This window comes from Triticum dicoccoides, chromosome 4B, assembly GCF_002162155.2.
Source record: "Triticum dicoccoides isolate Atlit2015 ecotype Zavitan chromosome 4B, WEW_v2.0, whole genome shotgun sequence".
Classification (NCBI taxonomy): domain Eukaryota; kingdom Viridiplantae; phylum Streptophyta; class Magnoliopsida; order Poales; family Poaceae; genus Triticum; species Triticum dicoccoides.
The window spans coordinates 100,948,718-100,969,172 of record NC_041387.1 but is presented as its reverse complement, the minus strand read 5'-3'; the positions used below and the strand labels follow the sequence as shown (position 1 = coordinate 100,969,172).

At 46.5% G+C, this 20,455-nt stretch overlaps 2 protein-coding genes and 1 non-coding gene across 4 annotated transcripts; all 3 read right to left on the bottom strand.

Annotated features, from left to right (window-relative positions):
• Positions 1-2,711: 2,711 nt before the first annotated feature.
• LOC119295276 (short-chain dehydrogenase TIC 32, chloroplastic-like) lies at positions 2,712-5,209 on the bottom strand. The gene is made up of 8 exons (XM_037573674.1): positions 5,001-5,209; positions 4,407-4,638; positions 4,221-4,300; positions 3,839-3,992; positions 3,667-3,745; positions 3,353-3,434; positions 3,199-3,254; positions 2,712-3,031 (listed from the first exon to the last, which is right to left on the bottom strand). The coding sequence occupies exons 1-8, from the start codon at positions 5,116-5,118 to the stop codon at positions 2,861-2,863; spliced, it is 972 nt and encodes a 323-aa protein (XP_037429571.1). The 5' UTR covers positions 5,119-5,209; the 3' UTR covers positions 2,712-2,860.
• Positions 5,210-9,351: 4,142 nt separating this feature from the next.
• TRNAR-UCU lies at positions 9,352-9,424 on the bottom strand. The gene has a single exon. It is a non-coding gene; the product is annotated as a tRNA-Arg (tRNA).
• Positions 9,425-9,842: 418 nt separating this feature from the next.
• Positions 9,843-12,622, bottom strand: LOC119295275 (nifU-like protein 2, chloroplastic). Of its 2 annotated transcripts, none has more exons than XM_037573672.1 (4): positions 12,382-12,622; positions 12,210-12,300; positions 11,130-11,440; positions 9,843-10,310 (listed from the first exon to the last, which is right to left on the bottom strand). In XM_037573672.1, exons 1-4 carry the CDS (start codon positions 12,469-12,471, stop codon positions 10,119-10,121), a joined length of 684 nt encoding a protein of 227 aa, XP_037429569.1. In that variant the 5' UTR covers positions 12,472-12,622; the 3' UTR covers positions 9,843-10,118. The 2 variants fall into 2 exon arrangements, with proteins under 2 accessions (XP_037429569.1, XP_037429570.1); XM_037573673.1 differs by having other exon boundaries at positions 12,388-12,622.
• Positions 12,623-20,455: the final 7,833 nt, after the last annotated feature.

The following is a 20,455-nucleotide window of genomic DNA, read 5'->3' as shown; positions in this document are numbered from 1 at the left end:
ATCACTCAAACAAACCCAAATAACACATCCACTAGAGTAGCATACATGAGATCCACAAGCATACAAGAACAATTCAAGGAAAATAGCACTAGGTAAACGTCTTCCCAAATCCACAAGGGAGATGAGGTCTTCATGATCCTATGATGGGGATCCTTCCCTAGAGGGGGCCTTGAATCCACTAGGGGATCTCTCCAAGAGGAGGCCTTGATCTCCAAGAGGAGGCCTTGATCTCCAAGAGGAGCTTCTCCAAGAGGAGTCCTAGATCTCCAAGAGGAGGAAGATGAGCAAAGCTCTCTCTTTGTCTATCTAATACTTTGCTCCCCTCACAAATGAGCTAGATGAGGAGTAATTATAGGCTAGGGACGAATTGGGAGTAAAACAAGGGTACATGGGTAATTTTCCCCGGAAAACGCGTAGGCACGGTGGAGGGTCCGGGCACCCCGGGGTCACTGGGAGGAGTCGACCGGGCGCCCGGGGGTAAGGGTCCGGGCACCCGGGGTGCGCCATGGAGAGGGGACCGGGCACCCGGGGTATACAGGGAGGGCTGCGCCCTTGGCCGCCTTTGGTCCGGGCAACCGGGGCTTGACCACCCGGGCACTCAGGGTGGTCAGGGCCAGCGCCTGATCGGGGGCGGGCACCCGGGGCAAATCAGGCCAGGCACCTGGGGCATCCAGGCAGGGGGGTCGGCCGGCTGCCAAGGGACCGGGCACCCGAAGTGTCCAGGGGCCTCCGGTCTTCCTTGTCTGGTCCACTCCTTTCTTCTCCTTCTCCGAGAGACTTCGTGGGTGCTTGAACCTCCCTCCTTGCTTCTTCATGGTCGTCTCCTTGGTACCTAAGAGTGCATAACATCTTCATTTGAGGTAGGACCCAATCTGCATGTGAATCCGAACGAAACTCGAAGAGGAAAGAGTTAACCTCGGTTTCGATGGCACGTGTGCGTGCTCTTGTCATTGGTCCTCTTTGTGCTTGTGGTGGTGACGGGATGTCCATGGGGATCATCGAAGGATGCTCCGCATTACTGGGCCACTGTCATCTTCAAGAGTAACTTTTATACATGCTCTTAATCTATTTCAGGTTTTGTTCACCGCAAAATGCAGTATACAGCCATTGACATTTAGAGCATTGGGCGCAATATTTTCTGAGGCACTGATAGGAAAATCCTTTGTTTCCTTGTAAAATGTCCATTTGTTAGACTTAATGATGTCTTATAAGCACACATGAGGTCCATGCTACTTTCTGGTCATTGACATCCTGGTCCGTAGGCGGTGGCCGCTCCTGTTTTTCCTAGGAGGACCACTGGATCGATGGTCGTTCTATCGCCGACATTGCCCTGCTCATCCATGCCATGGTTTCCAAGCATCACTGCAAATCCTTTGGCGTCCACAACGGCCTCCACCGGCGTGCCTGGATCTCTGAGGGGCTGTTTGGATCGACGCCCTCATGCGCCAAGCCAAAAAATTGGTCGTTGACCCAGCCTGGGCACTCCTTTGGATGGATGCCAAATTATTGGCGCGCCCACGCCTACACAGCAGCCCCAGTTCAATTCTGAGCCAAAGTATTGGCAAGGCGTGGGTGGCGGATTCGAGCCAACGTTTGGCATGGCGAGCAATGGCTCAATCCAAACAGCCCCTGAAATCCAGGGCACCCTGGCCACCACCCAATACTTTATTCTTTGGCGCCGCCTTCACTTGGCTATCCTCAACGATGAGCCTAACATCTTGAGATAGCGTTGGACTGACAATAGCCGTACACCGCCAAATCATGCTACCAGGCCCTCTTCACGTGCACGGTCACCGATCACCATTGGCGTCTAAATTGGAAACTGTGGGAGGACGGCCTGCTTATCGAATTCTTCCTCTGGCTTTCCCTGCTCGGCAGACATTGGACAGAAGATCACCTCGCTCTGCATGCCCTCCCACGTGACAACATATGCCCTCTATGCGACCAGGAGCCTAAGACAATGCAACACCTTTTCGTTGGATGCTCTTTCTCTCGGCAAGTTTGACACGAAGTGCTTGCTTCTTGTCGCCTTACTGTCAATCCCCTGAGGTGCGGCGATGACTTTACGACATGGCTCACCTCTAAGAGCAACTCCAACAGACGCGCGGTAGCGCGGCGCGCTAAAAAAGTTTTGCAGCATTGAAATAGTGTTTTTGGCGCGGGAGCTACCAGACGCACAAAAACACAACGCCCAACCCCAACAGCCCCACATGCAGCAGCACGCGCACACAAGCCGGCACCCTAAATTTGCTGCCCTGCAGCCCGTGTGCGCTATTTTACAACTTCGGCTGGAGCGCTAATTTTGGTCGCACGCGTTATATAGGCGTATTTTCCTAACACGCAGCTTATGTAGCCCGTGTGTTGGAGATGCTCTAACATCTCCACCTCGACCGGCTGCTTTTGCCAGGTTATTATTGCCTCCCTCACCATTCTCACCGTCTGGACAATCTGGAAACAACAGAACGGCTATGTCTTCAACAAGGCGTGACCCTCTGTCGCGCACACGGTGCACGCCATTCAAGACGACGCTGGGCACACGCCGGTGGCAAAGGTTTAGCAATCCTTGTCCCGGAGGCGTAGGCCATCGTGTATTGGGGTAGCGCAGCCCCTAGAGTCCTTGCGCACCGGCAACTCGCTCAGGCCAGCCAAGATGCTTGCAAGTTGCTTCTGTACCCTGTACCATGTATTCTACACTCCTGTCAACAAAAAGATACGCTAAGATTTTTCGTATTCGCGGATTTTTTTTGGCAGTTTACAGTAGGTAGACAGACCCTCTTCGATCAGTACATGCATATATACAAACAATCAGTGGCGGAGTTATATGTCGCCGCTGCACACAATCACAGCACACCGCATCACATCATTTTGATCTATTTTCTACAAGTTCTTCACTAAACGCCCACAGCCTCTTGGCCAGCTCTGCATCTCTTGCGACGGACGTCGGCGTCGCCTCGTTGCAACCAGCGAAGTATTTGCCGGACACACCCTTGGTATCAGGATGCAAAGCCACATAACAGGTAGTTGCAGCTCCCTGAACAACAAATTAGTCTTGTCAGGCGAAAATCTTGTTATCATTTTAGCTTTCATAGAAAAATGTCTTCTTGGGAGACATTGATGCTGATGGCCATGTATTTTGGAATGAGAGATATGCTTGATCTTCTTGTAAGAGATTGACACTGACGGCCATGTTTCGATTACCTGGGGTATATCCTTCACAAAAGGCTTGACCAGCGAGAAAATCGAGGCCAGCACACCTGCAGAACATTCAGTTTAAGGCTTGGGGTACTGCTTAAGTGTATTGGGCAGAACAGTTTCCTTCGGAATCAATGTGTTATGTTTTCAGTGATATTACTGTTTGTCGTGATGTAGCGAACGATGTTGGTTCCGATGATTCCAGGGTGCAGCGAATTTGCAGTCAGATCACATCCTTCTTCCTGGATTTCCACCAAACAACCTTTAGTCCTTTAAGGCCTGGCACAATGTGTATTACCTTACTGTGCATCATGTTGTTTCATCAGCTCAGAACAAAATAACAACATTATTTTGCAAGTGCATCCGCTTAGAGCCTTAGACTACTCGAAATCATTGTCAGGTTTCAGCTGATGCTTTGTTCTAGGCTAAACTCATGATGAATAATAGGGATGTAACGTGTAAGAGATCTCAGACCTGGAAACGCCTGGATAGCTCATTTGCATGGAGAATATTTGCTAATTTGGAGTGTGCGTATGCACTAAATGCATTGTACCTGTACATTTTTCAATACGTTAGAAGGAACTTCAGCTAGATCTTATGTTGAATTCAGGCAAACAAAATCAGTAAAGAATAGCATATTGCTGACTTGGACTCGTTGTTCAGCTTGTTCAGATCAAAGCCTTTGCCATCACTCCTTCTATGAGCTGTTGAAGCTAGGTTTACGATCCTGCCCTGCACACCGGTCTCCTTGGCAGTTGATTTCATCTTGTCAAGTAGAAGATTTGTCAGCAAGAAATGGCCTGCTCGCAAGGTGAAAAATTCAAAAGGTGTTTGAATATGCCTGAACTACTGAACATCTCATATCAACGCAGCATCAGCAATAGCAGATATTCTGATGTTTACATGAATGACTGTTGATGGGTGACAGTGTACGATCAAAGGCATCTATCACGACGGTCTTGACACTAGTGACGAACTTGTACAACTCTTATTTATAACATAAGGGAATGTAACTGCACAATACATACCAAGATGATTCGTTGTGAATTGTAGCTCAATGCCATCTTTGGATAGCTGGAAAGGGCAGGCCATTATGCCTGCATTGTTTCTTCAGAGAAGGCCAGAATAAATAACCCAGTCAGCGTGTTTACTAGTACCAACCAAACTTTGTGCCTCTTTTGAATATTTGATGATGCCTAATTACAATGACATACATGAGGGCGTTCAGATGCTTATGGGAGGAGTTGAAGGAGCCCGCGAAGCTGCGAACAGAGTCGAGGGAGCTCAGATCCATCTCCATGACATGTAGCTTTGAGCTCGGGACCTCTTCAGCGAGGCTCTCTTTCACCTTCATCCCACTCTCGAGCGTCCTTGCTGGTATGATCACGTTTGCTCCCCTCAGTGCAAGAACTCTGGCCGTCTCCTTGCCAATGCCATTTGTTGCTCCTGCATATGACAATCAATAGTGCAGAATCATCAGTCTGCCTCATGTATTGTACTGTACTCTGAATGAGCATAAATGTGCTTGAAATTGTCTTTTAATCATGATAACTGAACAATTCCCTTATTTTTTACTCGCGTTGCAGAGATTGTACATTCATCAAAAATAATAGTACAAGTAGCTCCAATAATTACAGATTCCAAATGCAAATAATCCCATTAATGATATTTTGCGCTTTTTAATCACCAATTTGTTAATTAATCAGCACACTGTCAGCAAGCGATGAGACTCGGCATCCAGCCACTACTAGCAGTAGCACACAAGGGACAAGCAGAGTCGTAAAAAATGCTGCAGCAGAAGCACGTACCTGTGACGATGGCTGTGAGATGGCTGGCGTCGATGCCGGCGGCGATGTCCTCAGCGGTGGACGCGGATCCGAAGCCCGAGAGCCCACGCCGCCCCCACGGCCAGCCCCAGATCCCCATCGCCGTTGCTGCCGCCGCCAGCCACCACCTCCGCTAGGCGGTATGTTTCGACACTAAGCTACGTTGGCCTCTCCTCTCCAGCAGCAGATTAGAAGGATTGCGGCGGAGGATCGTCGACCGTGCTATCTTTTCCTGCAATCTGAGCAGGCTAATTTCGCACGAATCTTGATGTGGTACTATACACTCTGATTATTTATATTTGTTTATTTTGCGAAAAGAACGTGGATCGGCAGTACTCTGCGCCGGCGCACCGGCGGAACGTTTCAGCCGGTCACCAGAGCCACTCGATCTGGACATGCGTAACCGTCAGATCTGCCCCACATCTCCTATCGTCATCCTCCCCCATGGGAAAAAAGAGGAGACACAAAAAGCAAACGCCACCGCCGCTCGCGGGATCCCGCACTCTGGCATGCGCTTCTCTTGCTTGGACCGCCGCTGCCCCTGCTCGTCGCCGGCGCTCGCAGCCTCGCCGCCGCCGGCGAACCAAAACACCACCCGCCTTCATCGCCGACACCGAAGTGAAAAATGCCGGTTCCAGCAAAATCAAAATACGATGGTAGCAAAATTTTAGGATGGTTCCAGCAAAAACAAAGGATGGTAGCAAAAACTCTTGATGTTTCCATGAATTCCATGAAGACTCTGGTAGTAGCAAAAACTCCGGTGGTAGCAAATGGCATCTTCGGTAGTAGCAAAAATCCGAGACGGTTGTAGCAAAAAAAAAAAACTATCGCTGCCGTTGAGCAACACCGCCGTGGGTGGATGTAGCAGAAAATGTCTTCAGTTCCAGCAAAATCAAAATATGGTTGTAGCAAAAAAGACTGGAAAAACAGAAGATGTATGTAGCAAAAATCGACAAACACCGGTAGTAACAAAAAATCAAAACGGTTGTAGCAAAATGGTTCATCGGTTGCAGCGAAAATCACCTGGTAGCAAAAATTTGGGCGGGGGGTGGTAGCAAAAAGCATGGGCCAGTTCCAGCAAAAACAAAACATGGTTGTAGCAGAAAAATAAGCAAGTTCCAACAAAAAATGAAGCTGGTTCCAGCACCCGACAAAGCCGGTAGTAGCATCGGAGATCGCTGGTTCCAGCACTTGCCGCAAATGGGGTTGCAGCTTGCTGTCGCGCTGGTTCCAGCATCGATGCAGCCGGTGGTAGCACCAGGACTCGCTGGTTTCAGCACCAGATGCAGACCGTTGCAGCTTGGGTCGAAGCTGCCGATCGACGCTAGAGAAGTCCGTCGCAGCTCGGCCACCAGAGGTCCAGCACCCCCCGCTGCCCGTCGCAGCACGGCGCTCGGGGTCCCGCAGCTAGCACGACTTCAGGTGGAAGGAGGGGAGAGGTGGGGAGCGCCCATGGCGAAGGAGGCGGAAGGAGAGGGAGAGGTAGGCAGCGTCAATGGGGAGGGGAGGTGGAAGAAGGAGAGGGAGGCAGGAGCAGCGGCGTGGGCAGGACAGGAAGAAAAGGGATAAGGAAGCAGGGCGGTGTGCGGCCAGCAGACGCGCTGAAGAGGATAAGGGAGCAGGGCGGTGTGCGGGGCCCTCGTGGGGATGACGTGTCCCTTCCTGCGTTAGCGCTACGCGCGGTGTGAGCGAGTCGACCGGCCGAAGTTTGGGCCGGTGCGCCGGGTACAAACGTTTCCCATAACCAAATGCCTCAAAAAGAAAACAAAGAAGCTCCCTCAAAAAAGAATATTACTCTTTATAGTGATCTAAAACATCTTATCTTTTTTTTTCGGGTGAAAAAACATCTTATCTTTGTTTACAGAGTGAGTACATCAAACTTCCTAAGGATCGGCCATTTTCATCATTCCAAAGGGGTCGATGGCACGCTGCCGTACATCACTCCATTGTAGTCGACATCTTGTCGCTGTTGATCACAGACAAGAAGTCATGAAGGACACGGGACTCCCTCACTGTTGCAAGAGTTGCAGATCCAAGAGCCAAGACTCCATTGTTTCTCGCATGCATCATGTCAGCGCCAGAGGTCACACCAACATGACGGAGGCAGGGCTGCGGGATAAAAGGAAGTCGTGTGAAGACTTTCCGACTGCCATTGACAAGGTAAAGCCGGCTCCGGTAAAGGAGCGGCAACAACAGCGCGCCGGTGGCTCGTTCGGTGCTCTCGGCGGCTCGTTTGATGGTCTCAGAAACTCTGTGTAATTTTTATAATGTTTAAGATGTTTTGTACTTTCGATAAACTTTTATAATAGATATTATACTTTTCGCGAAAAAGGAAGTTGTTTCACAAGCCAAGAAACCTGCAGATCATAACCTCACCACCCAGAATGATCAGTAAGGAAATACACCGTCGAGCCATCGATGTCGCCGTCGATGGCTCCATCAAAATGGAGAGACTTGAAGGAACTTATTCGTTGGACCGGCTTCATCGTCGCCACCATCAACGCATTGTTAGAGGATACTTTACTTAGTGTCGCCGCCACCACCATCAAAAGGGTAAAAAATAACATTTATCAGAAACTTACCTAAAATTCGTAAGTTGGAAAAACTATGACTCCATGCGGTATATCAGGGCCTTCGCACATTCTCACACTGGGGGAGCCAGTGGATGAGGATGGGGCGTCTACCTACTTGAAAAGAGAAGGCGATGGTGCGGTGCACCGAGAGATCAACTTTCCTTGGGTTTGAAGAGAAACAGTTGAAATGAATACAAAGAAAAGGTACAAGATCTTGTATGGTTGTGTCTTCTGGTGTTTTTTATAATAAAGTATCTTGTGTGGCTATGTGAATATCATTAGGTACCCGGCTGTAGTTTCTTCTATGTTTTTTATTTTTATTTTACCCACAATTTTTTTTTCAAAATGAAAAACAAAAAATGAAAAGCAAAAAGAAATGGTTCTAATCGAATATAAATTTGCTTTTATTTTCAAAATGAAGAACATAAGAACCAACCTGTGGTTGGATGGTTAGAGGGACAGTGGTATCCCCAGTTCACCGGAGTTCAAATCCTAGTGCTCGCATTATTCTTGAATTTATTTCAGAATTTTTGGCGATGCGATTTAAGTGGGAGGAGACGTCCCGTCGACGAGGAGACGCCTATGATGACTTCATAAATTTCAAGATGATATGTCGGCTCAGTCTCTCGAAGGTGCTCATAGGGTGTGTGTGCGTGCGTTCACATGGATGAATGTATGCGCATATATATGAACGCTTACGTCTGTACTGTGTTAAAAAAATGAAAAACATAAAACGAAAGCAAAAAAGAAATATTTCTATTCTAATAGAAAGCACAAGAGCGTGCATAAAACGTACAAGAAACAGTTGAAAGAAATACAAAGAAAACGTACAAGATCCTGTATGGTTGTGCCTTCCGGTGTTTTTTTATAAGAAAGCATCTTGTGTTGGTCTGTGAATATCATTAGGTACCTGGCCATAGTTTTTTTATGTTTTTTATTTTTATTCTACCCATAAAACTTTTCTTTCCTTTCAAAATGAAGAACAAAAAATGTAAAACAAAAAAAATAGTTCTAATTTAATATAAATTTGCTTTCATTTTCGAAATGAAGAACATAAGAATCAACATGTAGTTGGATGGTTAGAGGGACAATGGTATCCCCAGCCACCAGGGTTCAAAACCTAGTGCTCGCATTATTTTTGGAATTATTTCAGAATTTACGGCGACGTGATTTAAGTGGGAGGGACGTTTCTTTCGAAGGTCCTCATAGGGATATGGTGTGCGCGTATGCATTCATATAGGTGAGTGTATACGCGTATGTATGAGCGCTTGCGTCTGTACTGTGTTAAAAAAATGAAGAACATAAAATAAAAACAAAAAAGATTATTCTATTCTAGTAATCGAAAGCATAAAACTTTTCTTTCCTTTCAAAATGAAGAACAAAAAATGTAAAACAAAAAAAATAGTTCTAATTTAATATAAATTTGCTTTCATTTTCGAAATGAAGAACATAAGAATCAACATGTGGTTGGATGGTTAGAGGGACAATGGTATCCCCAGCCACCAGGGTTCAAAACCTAGTGCTCGCATTATTTTTGGAATTATTTCAGAATTTACGGCGACGTGATTTAAGTGGGAGGGACGTTTCTTTCGAAGGTCCTCATAGGGATATGGTGTGCGCGTATGCATTCATATAGGTGAGTGTATACGCGTATGTATGAGCGCTTGCGTCTGTACTGTGTTAAAAAAATGAAGAACATAAAATGAAAACAAAAAAGATTATTCTATTCTAGTAATCGAAAGCCGCATAAAAAACCGAAGCACGCCCGGTGGGACTCGAACCCACAATCGCTTGATTAGAAGTCAAACGCCTTGTCCATTAGGCCACGGGCGCTGCTGTGATGTACTTTCCATTCGTACCTATTTGTTACTTGCTTATCACGCGGCTCGTCCAGGTCCATGGTTCTTGTGTGGCGAACTGGCGATGCTGGTGTCCCCCCCTCCCCCAGTGTGCTGTATGCCTGTATCTACCATCTGTTCCTTGGACCTGTCCATGTTCTTTTTCCGTTTTAACTAGTGATGATGGTTCTTTCTGCCTGCCTGTCACGTACTGCGTATTTGCTTGGTCGGCCGAGTGTGCTTGATGTAGCAACATGGTATCGGATGTTCAAAGTTCTGATAACCAAGCAGAAACTATGTGCTGACTCGAGTGCCCTTTTAGGTAAATACTACTAGAGCTGTACGCATATATGCGCATGTATTAGCTACACAAGGACTCAAGGTTTGATACCAGGCCTACAAAACCACAAGGATAAACCTTGATACCAAATTATTTTACGTGTTTCAAAAATATTGCAAGATCAGCAGTATATACTCTCATTTGCAGAAGCAAACACTGTACAAGGCAGGAACCAAAACTGCTGTGAATCCAGCAAATGAAAGCCTTTTAGATAACTTCTATTGGCCGTTGCCATTGAGAGTTTAAGCAGCTGTGGGAGGCTACACATACAGTTATCACGAATTCCTGAGAATTACAGTAGCGGCACGTTCACATAACAGGGGCTTGGCTTCTAAATGTGCTTCAAGGTTTACGACAATAGCTGGACAGCTGCGATTTTCGGGATCTTTTCTCGGAGCTTCTGAGTGAGGGCCACTCGGACAGTCATCACGCCAGCAGCTGGGCCTGTGAGCCTGACCTTCACGATAGGTTCCTCGATTGAAACAAACTCAAGCTCACCACCCCCTGTGCCGGAAAGGTATGGCCTGATCTCGTCAAGAACCTGATTGTCAGTGAAAGCAAGTCAGCAGCTGGTCACTCCAAACAATCCTGCCTATACATAAGTTTAGTGAAACAGGAAATTCAGATAAAGATACTTTATGAAGGGAGCCTATACTGTTCATAGCAAAAAGGAAAATGGCATAGGTCAGAATATTTCACTGCTTCAGCCTGCGAGGCACAACTATTTGGATCAATAGAAGTTACGTAGAAGGTTAAAAAAATAGACAAGAGATATGCTTGATATACAGAACATTTTCACAACAATTTGAAGCATTAACAACCTAATTAGCACATCATAATATTGATGAGGAACTCACATATGAATACTTCCTCCTAATTTTGTAAATCATAATAAAACACGTGCAGTCAAACATTCGATGATCAATGTGTCAAATCGTCATGGCCACCCAAATGAAAAATTTAACGCCCTTTATATAATAATCCCTCTGTCCCATAATATACGACGTTATTACATCCAATATGTGAGTATATTGGATGTAATAACTTACTTATATTATTATGGAACGGAGGGAGTAGGACTCGGTGATTGTCAAAGTAATACCATGAGACCATCCCAATGTCCAAAAGGACTAAAATTTAAAGATTGAGGGATAAAAATATACCATGCGTCAAAACTAGAGTTATTAAGGCACATTTACATGATTCAAAACTACTTTTGGAAAAAAAAACTAAGCCTGAAACTAGATAAAGTTGTCAATCAAATCAACCTAAAACATGATTTTTTTTATCTCTGTTCTTCAAAATGCTACAAGCACCAAGTAATCAGTAAATTTACTTAAATAACATAAAATTCGGTTACCTTTTCTATGTTCTCTTCATTCAATTCAAGACCAGTCTCCTCATCAGCAATAGGTTCAACTGCAACAATCTCTGGTATTTTCTCCATCAAACGTCGCTCAATACCCATCTTCATTGTTGTTACTGAAGCTGGGCATGATCCACATGCTCCTTGCAGCTTCAATCGCACCACATTTCCATCAATCTCATGCAACACGACATTACCTCCATCGGCCATAAGGTAAGGTCGCACTTCATCCAACACCAACTCAACATTTTCAGCAGTCAATGGCAGCTCGACCGCTGGATCTGGGTTGGCAATAGCCTGAACCACTGCCAGAGAAGGATACACCATTAGTTCCACATTATGACACCATAATCCCTTGCAATTACAGTAATACAAGCAAGCCATATACAAGTATGCTTCAGTACCTAATCCAATACTACCTCTGTAGCAAAATATAAGACGTTTTCGCAGTTCAACAAAGCTAGGATCTGCTCCGGCTTGGTACCAAATCAAGAATGGTTAACCTTGTTTTAAATGAATCGCTGATCTTGCTTTAAATTGATATGAAACGTTTATAAGCTAGATCATCGCACTCTAAAGGCCATACGGTAACAAGCTATTCTGTTAGGGGTTAAATGCGAGTTGCACTATCATTCACTTCAACTGATGCATAATTACTAGAGGGTTTGAACTACCAGGACGAAACACGAGTAGTACATACAACAAATAATACGGAGGGTTTGCATCTACCAAGTCATTGACCTGTTGCACTATGTGAACACCTGCTAGAATCAAAGGGTCGGCTTGCACGAGCTAGTCCTAGCTAGAGAACACAGCAAACAATCCAAAATGGAGGAAGAATGGCCCGACTTCACAATAGAAAGATGGGATTCATAGCAGCACAAGTTGGGGCCAAATTCTTGTTTGAGAGTTGTCCAGATTTACACCATCAAAACTCCACGGTACGTCCCTCAATGATTATTCTCTTTTTATGATCGAGGCATCTCTTTACCAATCCGAAATCGTAGACAAGGGAAGACAACAGGAGCTAGGTAGAACCCGGTCATGAATGAACAAACCAACAAATCGACTCACCTTGCCGCCGCCGCCGGCGAGCGGGGGTAGCAACCAGCCTCGGGGCAGAGGAGGTCCGGACACCCGTCCGACAAGGCAACGCAATCCCCACCTGCGCGCCAAATCAAGAACCCGTCAGCTCGACAGAGCCAGGAAAACGCCTACGAGGGAAAGGGCAAAGACAAGCGCAAACCCTAGCCTTGAAGGGGGTCGCGGAGGAGGAGGTGGACGGGGAAGGGGTCGGCACCCACGGCGCCGCCGCCGCCGCCGTCGCCGTCTGCATCTCCTCTAGTAGAGCAGCAAAGGGGGATTCGTGCTCTTACGTGCGCGAGGCGGTTGTTGGCTGGACTACGGGGGGAGCCGGAACGGAGAAGCCAAAGCTGCGTTTGTGGTTCGGTGAAGACCCGTGTGCTCTGCCTGTTCTTCTCTCTCGAAAGTTTCCTTCTTACAACCCCTCAGGAAAAGAAGGTTTCCTTTACCAAAGCTTATAAATTTGATTGATTTATTTCTTCCTTTTCTACACGCGGAGGAAGAGGGCACTCCTTCTATTTCATAATATTGTGTGTATAGATTTTTCTAAAAAGTACGTAAAATCTTGCATTTTTTGACCAAGTGTATAGAAAAAACTATTTATATCTACAATTTCGAAAATATAAAATATGAAGCTACAAATTATGATGAATCTAATGATATTCATTTGGCTTTATATATGTAAATATTTTTCTCCACAAAATTGATCAAAGTTTATAAGGTTTGACTTCTAAAAAAATATATATGCACTACATTATGAAACTAAGGGAGTATCAGTTATAGGAAATATTGTTTTTTAGGAAAGGGGTGACAATGTAAAATTTGGTGCCTATGGTTGGATTGCCTTGGCTGGTTTGCTGCTACAAAGTCAAAGCTGCGGTGGCAGGGTCCTGGTGGTGTACGATGGAAGGCAACAGGTGGTTCATTCGATGATCTTCTGCGGCGTCAGCCATGTCTAGTTCTCCCTTGTGGTTCTTTTTTAGAGTTGGAGCTGCGTTGTCTGGCCATAGGTGGCTGAGTTCTGGCACGGTCATGCATCTCCGCACGGCCTCTACGGTGTGGGTTGGGTCGACGATCGCCTGCGGAGAAGTCGGAAATCATTTGCTCAAAGTTTAGGGATGGCGATGACGCCTTTAGAGGAGGAGTGATGATGATGACGCCTACGTGATGTCTTGACGAGGCTCCCGTTGGAGTGGTGTGCGTGGGTATCTTATGTGTTCCGCTGGTTGTGATGATTTTCGTTTGGTTCTTCATAATTAACTGGCAATCTAATTTTTGATTGGTTTTTCCTAATTAACCGGGTAATTCTTTTCTTCTCAATGAATGCAGGAATCCGACCATTTTCTTAAAAAAATGGTGTCCTAATGATTTTAGGTGAAGAGATAAAGATTTGTGGGTACCAGACAAATTTGTGCTCTAAAACTGGTGCCTAAAAATTTAGAATTCTTCATATAGAAACATATAGTAGCATGTTCAGTGTAGTTAATCCAAAATAAACAATATCAAACTCATGTCAAATTAATCTAAAACAAAATAAAACACGTCATTAAACATTTTTGACAGAATATATTTTATTAACTCAAAATAAAGCACCAAGTGTATATAAACATAACAAGCACACATCCGGACTTTGCATAGATAGAATGCACAAAACCAACACCAACGCACGCACACAACTAAAGCGTGGGCAAATAGCAAAGTCGTGAAAAAAAGCTATGACGTAGTGAAAGATTGAAGCGATCAAAAGAATGATTGAAAAACTACAACAATGATCATATCCGCATCAACCATCTCTTGACACCACATGGACAACGAGGTTTTTCAATAGTAACACCTTCAGAAAGGGAGCGACAGTCAAGTGTCTTTATCATCGGATACAACCACCAAAGATTACATTCTAAGTTTTCACCCTGAAGAATAAGTTTGAGTGATGCCTTCAACATGGTCATGACACGAATCCTTCGATCTTGCCTTTATTAAGACTTTCTTCCCTAAGCGCTTCGATAAATTTGTTTTTGCGCCATCAGTGGGTGCCTCTGGTGGCATCATTGTCATTTGGAATAGTGCTGTGTTCACGGGCACGTCTTGGTTTGTGGATTCTTTTGCCATTGGGATTTCTTTTGTGGCCACGCAGTCGAGTGACTCGTGGAATCTGGTCAATGTCTATGGCCCCTGCTCTGGTCAGCGTAGAGTGGATTTTACAAACTGGCTTTTTGATTTGAATATCCCTGATGATGAAAACTGGCTAATTCTTGGCGACTTCAACTTTATTCGATCCACGAATAACAGAAACAAACCTGGGGGTGACGCTGCGGACATGTTGTTATTTAACGAGCTCATCCGTGCACAATCGCTCATGGAATTACCTGTGAAAGGCCGAGCATTTACCTGGAGTAATATGCAGGATGATCCTCTGCTCGAACAGTTGGATTGGTTCTTCTCGTCGTCTTGTTGGACCACCTCATATCCAAACACAATGGTCCTGCCTCTGGGGAAACCAGTGTCCGATCACATTCCGTGCGTGGTCACAATTGAATCAAGTATCCCCCGATCCAAGCTTTTTCGGTTTGAGAATTTCTGGACTAATCATGATGGGTTCATGGAAGTTGTTGCTAGCTCATGGTCTAAAACATGTCACGCACCCAATGCCGCGGCGCGAATATGCAAAAAAATAAAAAACTTGAGATATAATCTCAAGCGATGGAGCAAGGGTGTCTCGAAACTTAAAGTTCTGATTCAAAACAGTAATGAGACTCTGGCCATCATGGACACCCTTGAGGACAAATGACCTTTATATGTCCAGGAGTCAAACTTCAGGGAGATATTGAAAATCCACTTACAGGCCCTGCTCAAATACCAGAATGAGTACTGGCGAAAGAGATGTACTATCAGGTATTTTCGCTTTGCTGACGAAAATACTAAGCTCTTTCAGTCATTGGCCACAGAGAGGTATAGGCACAATGCTATTGCCATGCTTAGAGTTGGGGAGGTCGAAATTCATGATCATGTTGGCAAGGAGGGGGTCCTGTTCAATACATACAAGGATCGTTTGGGTTCTTCTAAACCTACCAGCATGAAATTTGATCTCTCTAGGATCATCCACAGGATTGATGGGCTGGACCAACTGAGTGCGCCCTTCTCTACTGATGAAATAGATGCTGTTGTTAAGGAAATGCCGAATGACAGAGCCCCCGGCCCGGATGGTTTTAATGGTTGCTTTCTTAAGAAGTGCTGGCAAATCATCAAGTCAGATTTCTATGACCTTTGTCATGCTTTCCATGCTAGGGGACTGGACATCACTAGCATTAGTGAGGGATATATCACCCTGATTCCAAAAATATCCTCTCCGGAAACGGCTAATGATTTCAGACCAATTACCTTACTAAACTGTTATCTGAAAATCATTACAAAGATCTTGGCGAACCGGCTGCAGAAAGTCATTTTAAAAATCATACACAAGAACCAATATGGATTTATCAAAGGTAGGACCATCCAGGATTGTCTGCGTGGTCGTACGAATATATTCATCAATGCCACTCGTCTGGGAGAGAGATTATATTGCTTAAGCTTGATTTTACCAAGGCCTTTGATACGACTGAACATGCCCCCATGCTGGAAATTATGAAACACATGGGTTTTGATGATAGGTGGTTAGGCTGGATGGAAACGATCTTTGGCTCGGGAGTTTCGTCAGTTCTCTTAAATGGTGTTCCTGGCAGGAAATTCAAATGCAAGTGTGGCATGAGACAGGGTGACCCTCTCTCACCAATGATCTTTGTCCTTGCGGCTGATCTACTCCAAGCTGCGATCAATGACGCGTACACTCAGGGTTTGCTGGAGCTTCCCATTCCTCGTGAAAATGCGGGTGACTTCCCGGTGGTGCAATACGCTGACGACACAATCCTGGTTATGCAAGCTTGTCCTACACAGGCCGCCCGCATGAAACTTATTTTGGAGGATTATGCGGCCTCGGTGGGACTCAAGATCAACTTCCATAAATCGACACTCATACCCATTAATGTCGATCACCAGCGTCCTAGTGGGTTGGCAGGGGTGTTTGGCTGCTCTGTTGGCACCCTGCCGTTCACTTACCTTGGTCTCCCCATGGGGACGACTAGGCCAAGTGTTCTCGATCTCATGCCATTGGTACACTCGGTTGAGAGGAAAACATCCATTGCCCTATCGCTGATGTCATCAGGGGCCAAATTGACGCTGGTCAATTCGGTGATCACCTCCATGCTGATCTATGCAATGTGCACGATCAAGCTGCACCCTAAAGTGGTTGAGCACCTTGACAAACTGCGCCGCTACTGCCTCTGGGCAAAAAATTCTGACGATGGGATCAAATCCAACTCCCTTGCTGCCTGGGAGCTTGTCTGTCGACCCAAACGGTGTGGTGGCCTCGGTGTTATTGATATCAAAATACAAAATGCCGCGCTTCTCCTAAAGTACTTGTTCAAGTTCTACAATCGTGAGGATGTGCCCTGGGTTCAGCTAGTCTGGGAGGCGTACTACCCGAACAAGGTGCCACACGCCACTGAGCCAATGGGTTCCTTCTGGTGGAAAGACGTAATGCAGCTCAGTGGAACCTTCCGTGGGGTCGCCAAGGTCAACCCCGGGGATGGATGCAGCTCTTTGTTTTGGAAAGATGTCTGGTTTAGTGACACTGGCTCCGCACTGATGGACACGCATCCGCGAGCCTTCTCTTATGCTCTGAATGAGGATGAATCCGTTGCTATGGTTCTCAGGACCACTGATCCAGCCACGATCTTCAGTCTGCCTCTTTCGGTCCAGGCTAGGGAGGAGATAAGAGAGATACACCAAGGGTCCTCGCATGTCAGTCTGGAAAATGGCTCGCCCGATGTTTGGGTCTGTGACCTTGGACGTTATTCGTCAAAGAAGTACTACAACCACTGTTTCAAGCAGGTGAAAGCTGATGAGGCCTTTGGATGGCTATGGAAAGCCAAATGCCCGATCAAGTTTAAGATGTTTGGGTGGCTGCTTATGGTCGATCATTTGAACACCAGGAACATGCTGAAGCGGCGGCACTTTGCTGTCGCTGGGGGCAACTACACTTGCATGCTCTGCCAAAACCCGCCAGAGGAAACCGTGGAACATCTCTTCTTTGAGTGCCCTTTTGCCAAACAATGCTGGAGTAAGGTTGGTCTGACCTGGCCAGGAGGAACCAATAGGCTAGCCATCTTGCATGGTGGGAGAGAGAGTTGGCGTCGGCCGCTTTTCATGGATATCTTCCTGCTTGCTACTTGGAGCCTGTGGATGGAAAGAAACAACCAACATTTCAGGGGGATCCCACGCTCGTTCGTGGCATGGTTAGCTAGGTTCAAACATCTGTTGGGTTTGGTGATCCATAACTGTCCTGAGAAAGTTCACCCTTTTCTCTCCGACTTCATTGTAAATTTGGACCGCTAGTTTTTGCTTCTGCAACCCTTACGGTCGGGGGGCCTAAAACCCATTGTAACACACTTGTAACTGTTATGTTGTGAGTAATACAAAGTCAGTGGGAGCCTCTCCCACTGTCACTAATTCTTCAAAAAAAACATGGTCACGACACAAAAACACCGCCATTATTAGGTATAACCAACTCAGGTTAGACCTAGGATTTTCACCCCCGAAGCTCGAGCCTGAGTACTCAAGAAGCACCACCAAATTGAAGTCAATCATGAGTTGTCCCTACCACTTTGCCATGATCTCAACTGCTACATGCTCTGGGCTAGAAATCCTACCATCACCGCAACACCGCAATACCCTCAGCGTCAAGTCACCGTCCATGGATTGCATCGCACCGTCGGAGGAAAACTTTCAAGAGTGAAATCCATCAAAACCCACATTGTTTGGCTGCATCCCACAACCTCGCCAGTATGAGCCACCGGCCAGCGTCAACAAGATAGACATGACCTAGATGTTCGCCGATCTATTCATATGCGACCACCATCGAGGAAGGGATGGACAATCAACTTTTAGCATAAGAATCACCTTCCAACAACTTTTACATGCACTTCCATTTTTAGTTTTTTATTAAAAAATACAAAAAAAATTATCTACCGTTATCTCTTTTAATTGTCTTGTGCAACTAGTAAGATAGACACCATTGTTAGAATTGTTGGGAACACAAATGAAGTTTTGTTCGTGTTGCAGACGTTGCCACTATTACAGGGTTCACATGCCTCAAAGGATTGATACCTCGATTTCTTACCGAGGGAAAGCTTACTACATACTACAAACTCCTGCACTTGGGAGCCCAACACTGCAGTTGATAACAAATCATCATCATAACACCCCTCCCCCCCCCACACACACATGCAATGTGATAAGTTTTTTCTGAACACCTTTGCCATGTGTTTTTATCCTCTAACTTGCATAATCTGAATAAAAACTAATCCATACTAATGTTGTTTTCAGCAAAATTTGCAATAGTGTTATTTTATGTGCATAAAAGGTGCCCAGAAAATATTTAAAAAATACAGAAAATTCTTTCGGGAGAAAACAACCATGGAGGTAGAAGGGGGTGCCAGGGGCACATGCGGGCCCATGCCACCACCCCCTGGATGCATGTGGATGGCGTGTGGGGGCCCATAGGCACCGCCTCCCAACACGCTTTTTGGCCTATATTTATCACCCATCCTGAAAGCCCTATGCGGAATTTATCGGATTGTTTTGCAACATGGAGCCGCCACCACCTCTGTTCATCTTCCAAGGGGCTGTCTGGAGGCTGATCTGGCCTTCGGAGATGGAATTCTTTGTTGTCGTCATCGCCAATCACTTCTCCATCATCACCCTCATGATCTTTCCACTCATGTTTAAGTAATTTCTTTGTAGGCACATGGGGTCAATGAAAATTGGATGAGGTCACTTACTTAACAGTTGTTGGATTTTGTTAGGGTTTGATGCCTAGTACCATGTATGTTCCGAGAGTGATGTTGTTGTGACTTTGATATACTAGCTTAAGAAATGGGACACTTTAGAATCATTCTACAATCTGATTACGAGCAGGTAATCACTGCTATATGTGAAGGTGGATTTTCGACAACAAGTTCTTCAGTATTTCATGATTGTTCGATGAGAGCAAGTGTTTTTGATGAAGTGGTCTTTGAGCATTGCCCAAAGTAAGCTAACAAGGTTACTCATGAGGTAGCTAGATCAACGTCTTTTCTTTCTAAATCATGTACTTGTCACGGGGAACCACTAGCTTCCTCCTAAGGCCCTGTTTGGTTACATCATTGGGGAGGATCAGAGGGGATTTTGATTTGTAGGAGATTTATTCCCCCTCAATCCTTCTAATCACTTTCAAATCCTTGTCAACTGAACATGCCCTAATGCCTTCTTACGAACGATGTAACCTTGATGATTAATGAATAAAGTGTGACAAATGGCTTCCCGTAAAAAGTGAACAAGTGCTTATGCTCTCGTTCGTAATAAAAGAAAGAAAAACATCATCCATACAAAACGTAAACTCGGGCATAAATATCAGCAACATAGATATGCTAGCTAAATACAATCGAAAGGCACAAACAAACACACCAGCTGGTATTTGGGGGATGGCTAAGTGCTCTGGCGACCGCGGGGCGATGCGCCTGGCGTGGCCTCTCCTGCATCGTCTCTGCCTTCCCCGCCCCTGCCCCTCGCCGCCTATGGCCTCGCCGGCATCTCCCCGACCCCCGCCCCTCGTTGGCATCTCCCCGGCCCCGCCCCTCCCCCGTACCCTTTGGCCCCTGCTCGGGTCGTCTGGGCAGACATGGCGGAGGCCGACGACCTCGCTGCGGGCCGGCCGATAGTCTGCCGCGACCGCGTGCCCCCTCCCGCTTCGGAGCGCCAGCCGCAGCCCCGTGGTGCTGGCGGCCTTACTCCCAGGGGTGGGAGTCGGTTGCCCGCGAGCGTTCTCGGCACCTTCGCCGGCTGCCGAGTTTGCCTCGGTTAGCCGCGGAGCAAGGCGACGCCTTGAGGGCTGGGGGTGCTCGTCACCGCCAACGCCCTGCTGGTTGGGGGGTCGCTGGCCAGGCCGAGCTCGGTCCCGCCCACTCGTCATGGAGGCTTCCCGGCGCCCATGCTCCGACGTGATTGTCTGCCTCGCCGCCGTCACTCCGGTGATCTCCCGCCGATCGCCCTTCTCACCCTTCATCGCGTTCTTTGGATCTTCCAGACTCTGCTGCTCCCCCGCCCCTAGCCGATCTCGGCCGTGGAGTTCCCCTCGCCGGCCGACGACCGCGCAGTCACCGCCG

What these genes read in the sequence shown, in the direction of transcription:
- LOC119295276 (XM_037573674.1), bottom strand. Translation starts at nt 5,118, where the DNA reads ATGGGGATCTGGGGCTGGCCGTGGGGGCGGCGTGGGCTCTCGGGCTTC. An exon ending in AAGCTGAACAACGAGTCCAA is followed by an intron (nt 3,746 to 3,838) that starts GTCAGCAATATG and finishes AAAAATGTACAG; the next exon opens with GTACAATGCATTTAGTGCAT. An exon ending in TCGCTACATCACGACAAACA is followed by an intron (nt 3,255 to 3,352) that starts GTAATATCACTG and finishes AATGTTCTGCAG; the next exon opens with GTGTGCTGGCCTCGATTTTC.
- LOC119295275 (XM_037573672.1), bottom strand. Translation starts at nt 12,471, where the DNA reads ATGCAGACGGCGACGGCGGCGGCGGCGGCGCCGTGGGTGCCGACCCCT. An exon ending in CGACCCCCTTCAAGGCTAGG is followed by an intron (nt 12,301 to 12,381) that starts GTTTGCGCTTGT and finishes TTTGGCGCGCAG; the next exon opens with GTGGGGATTGCGTTGCCTTG. An exon ending in TCGCCGGCGGCGGCGGCAAG is followed by an intron (nt 11,441 to 12,209) that starts GTGAGTCGATTT and finishes CTTCTCTGGCAG; the next exon opens with TGGTTCAGGCTATTGCCAAC.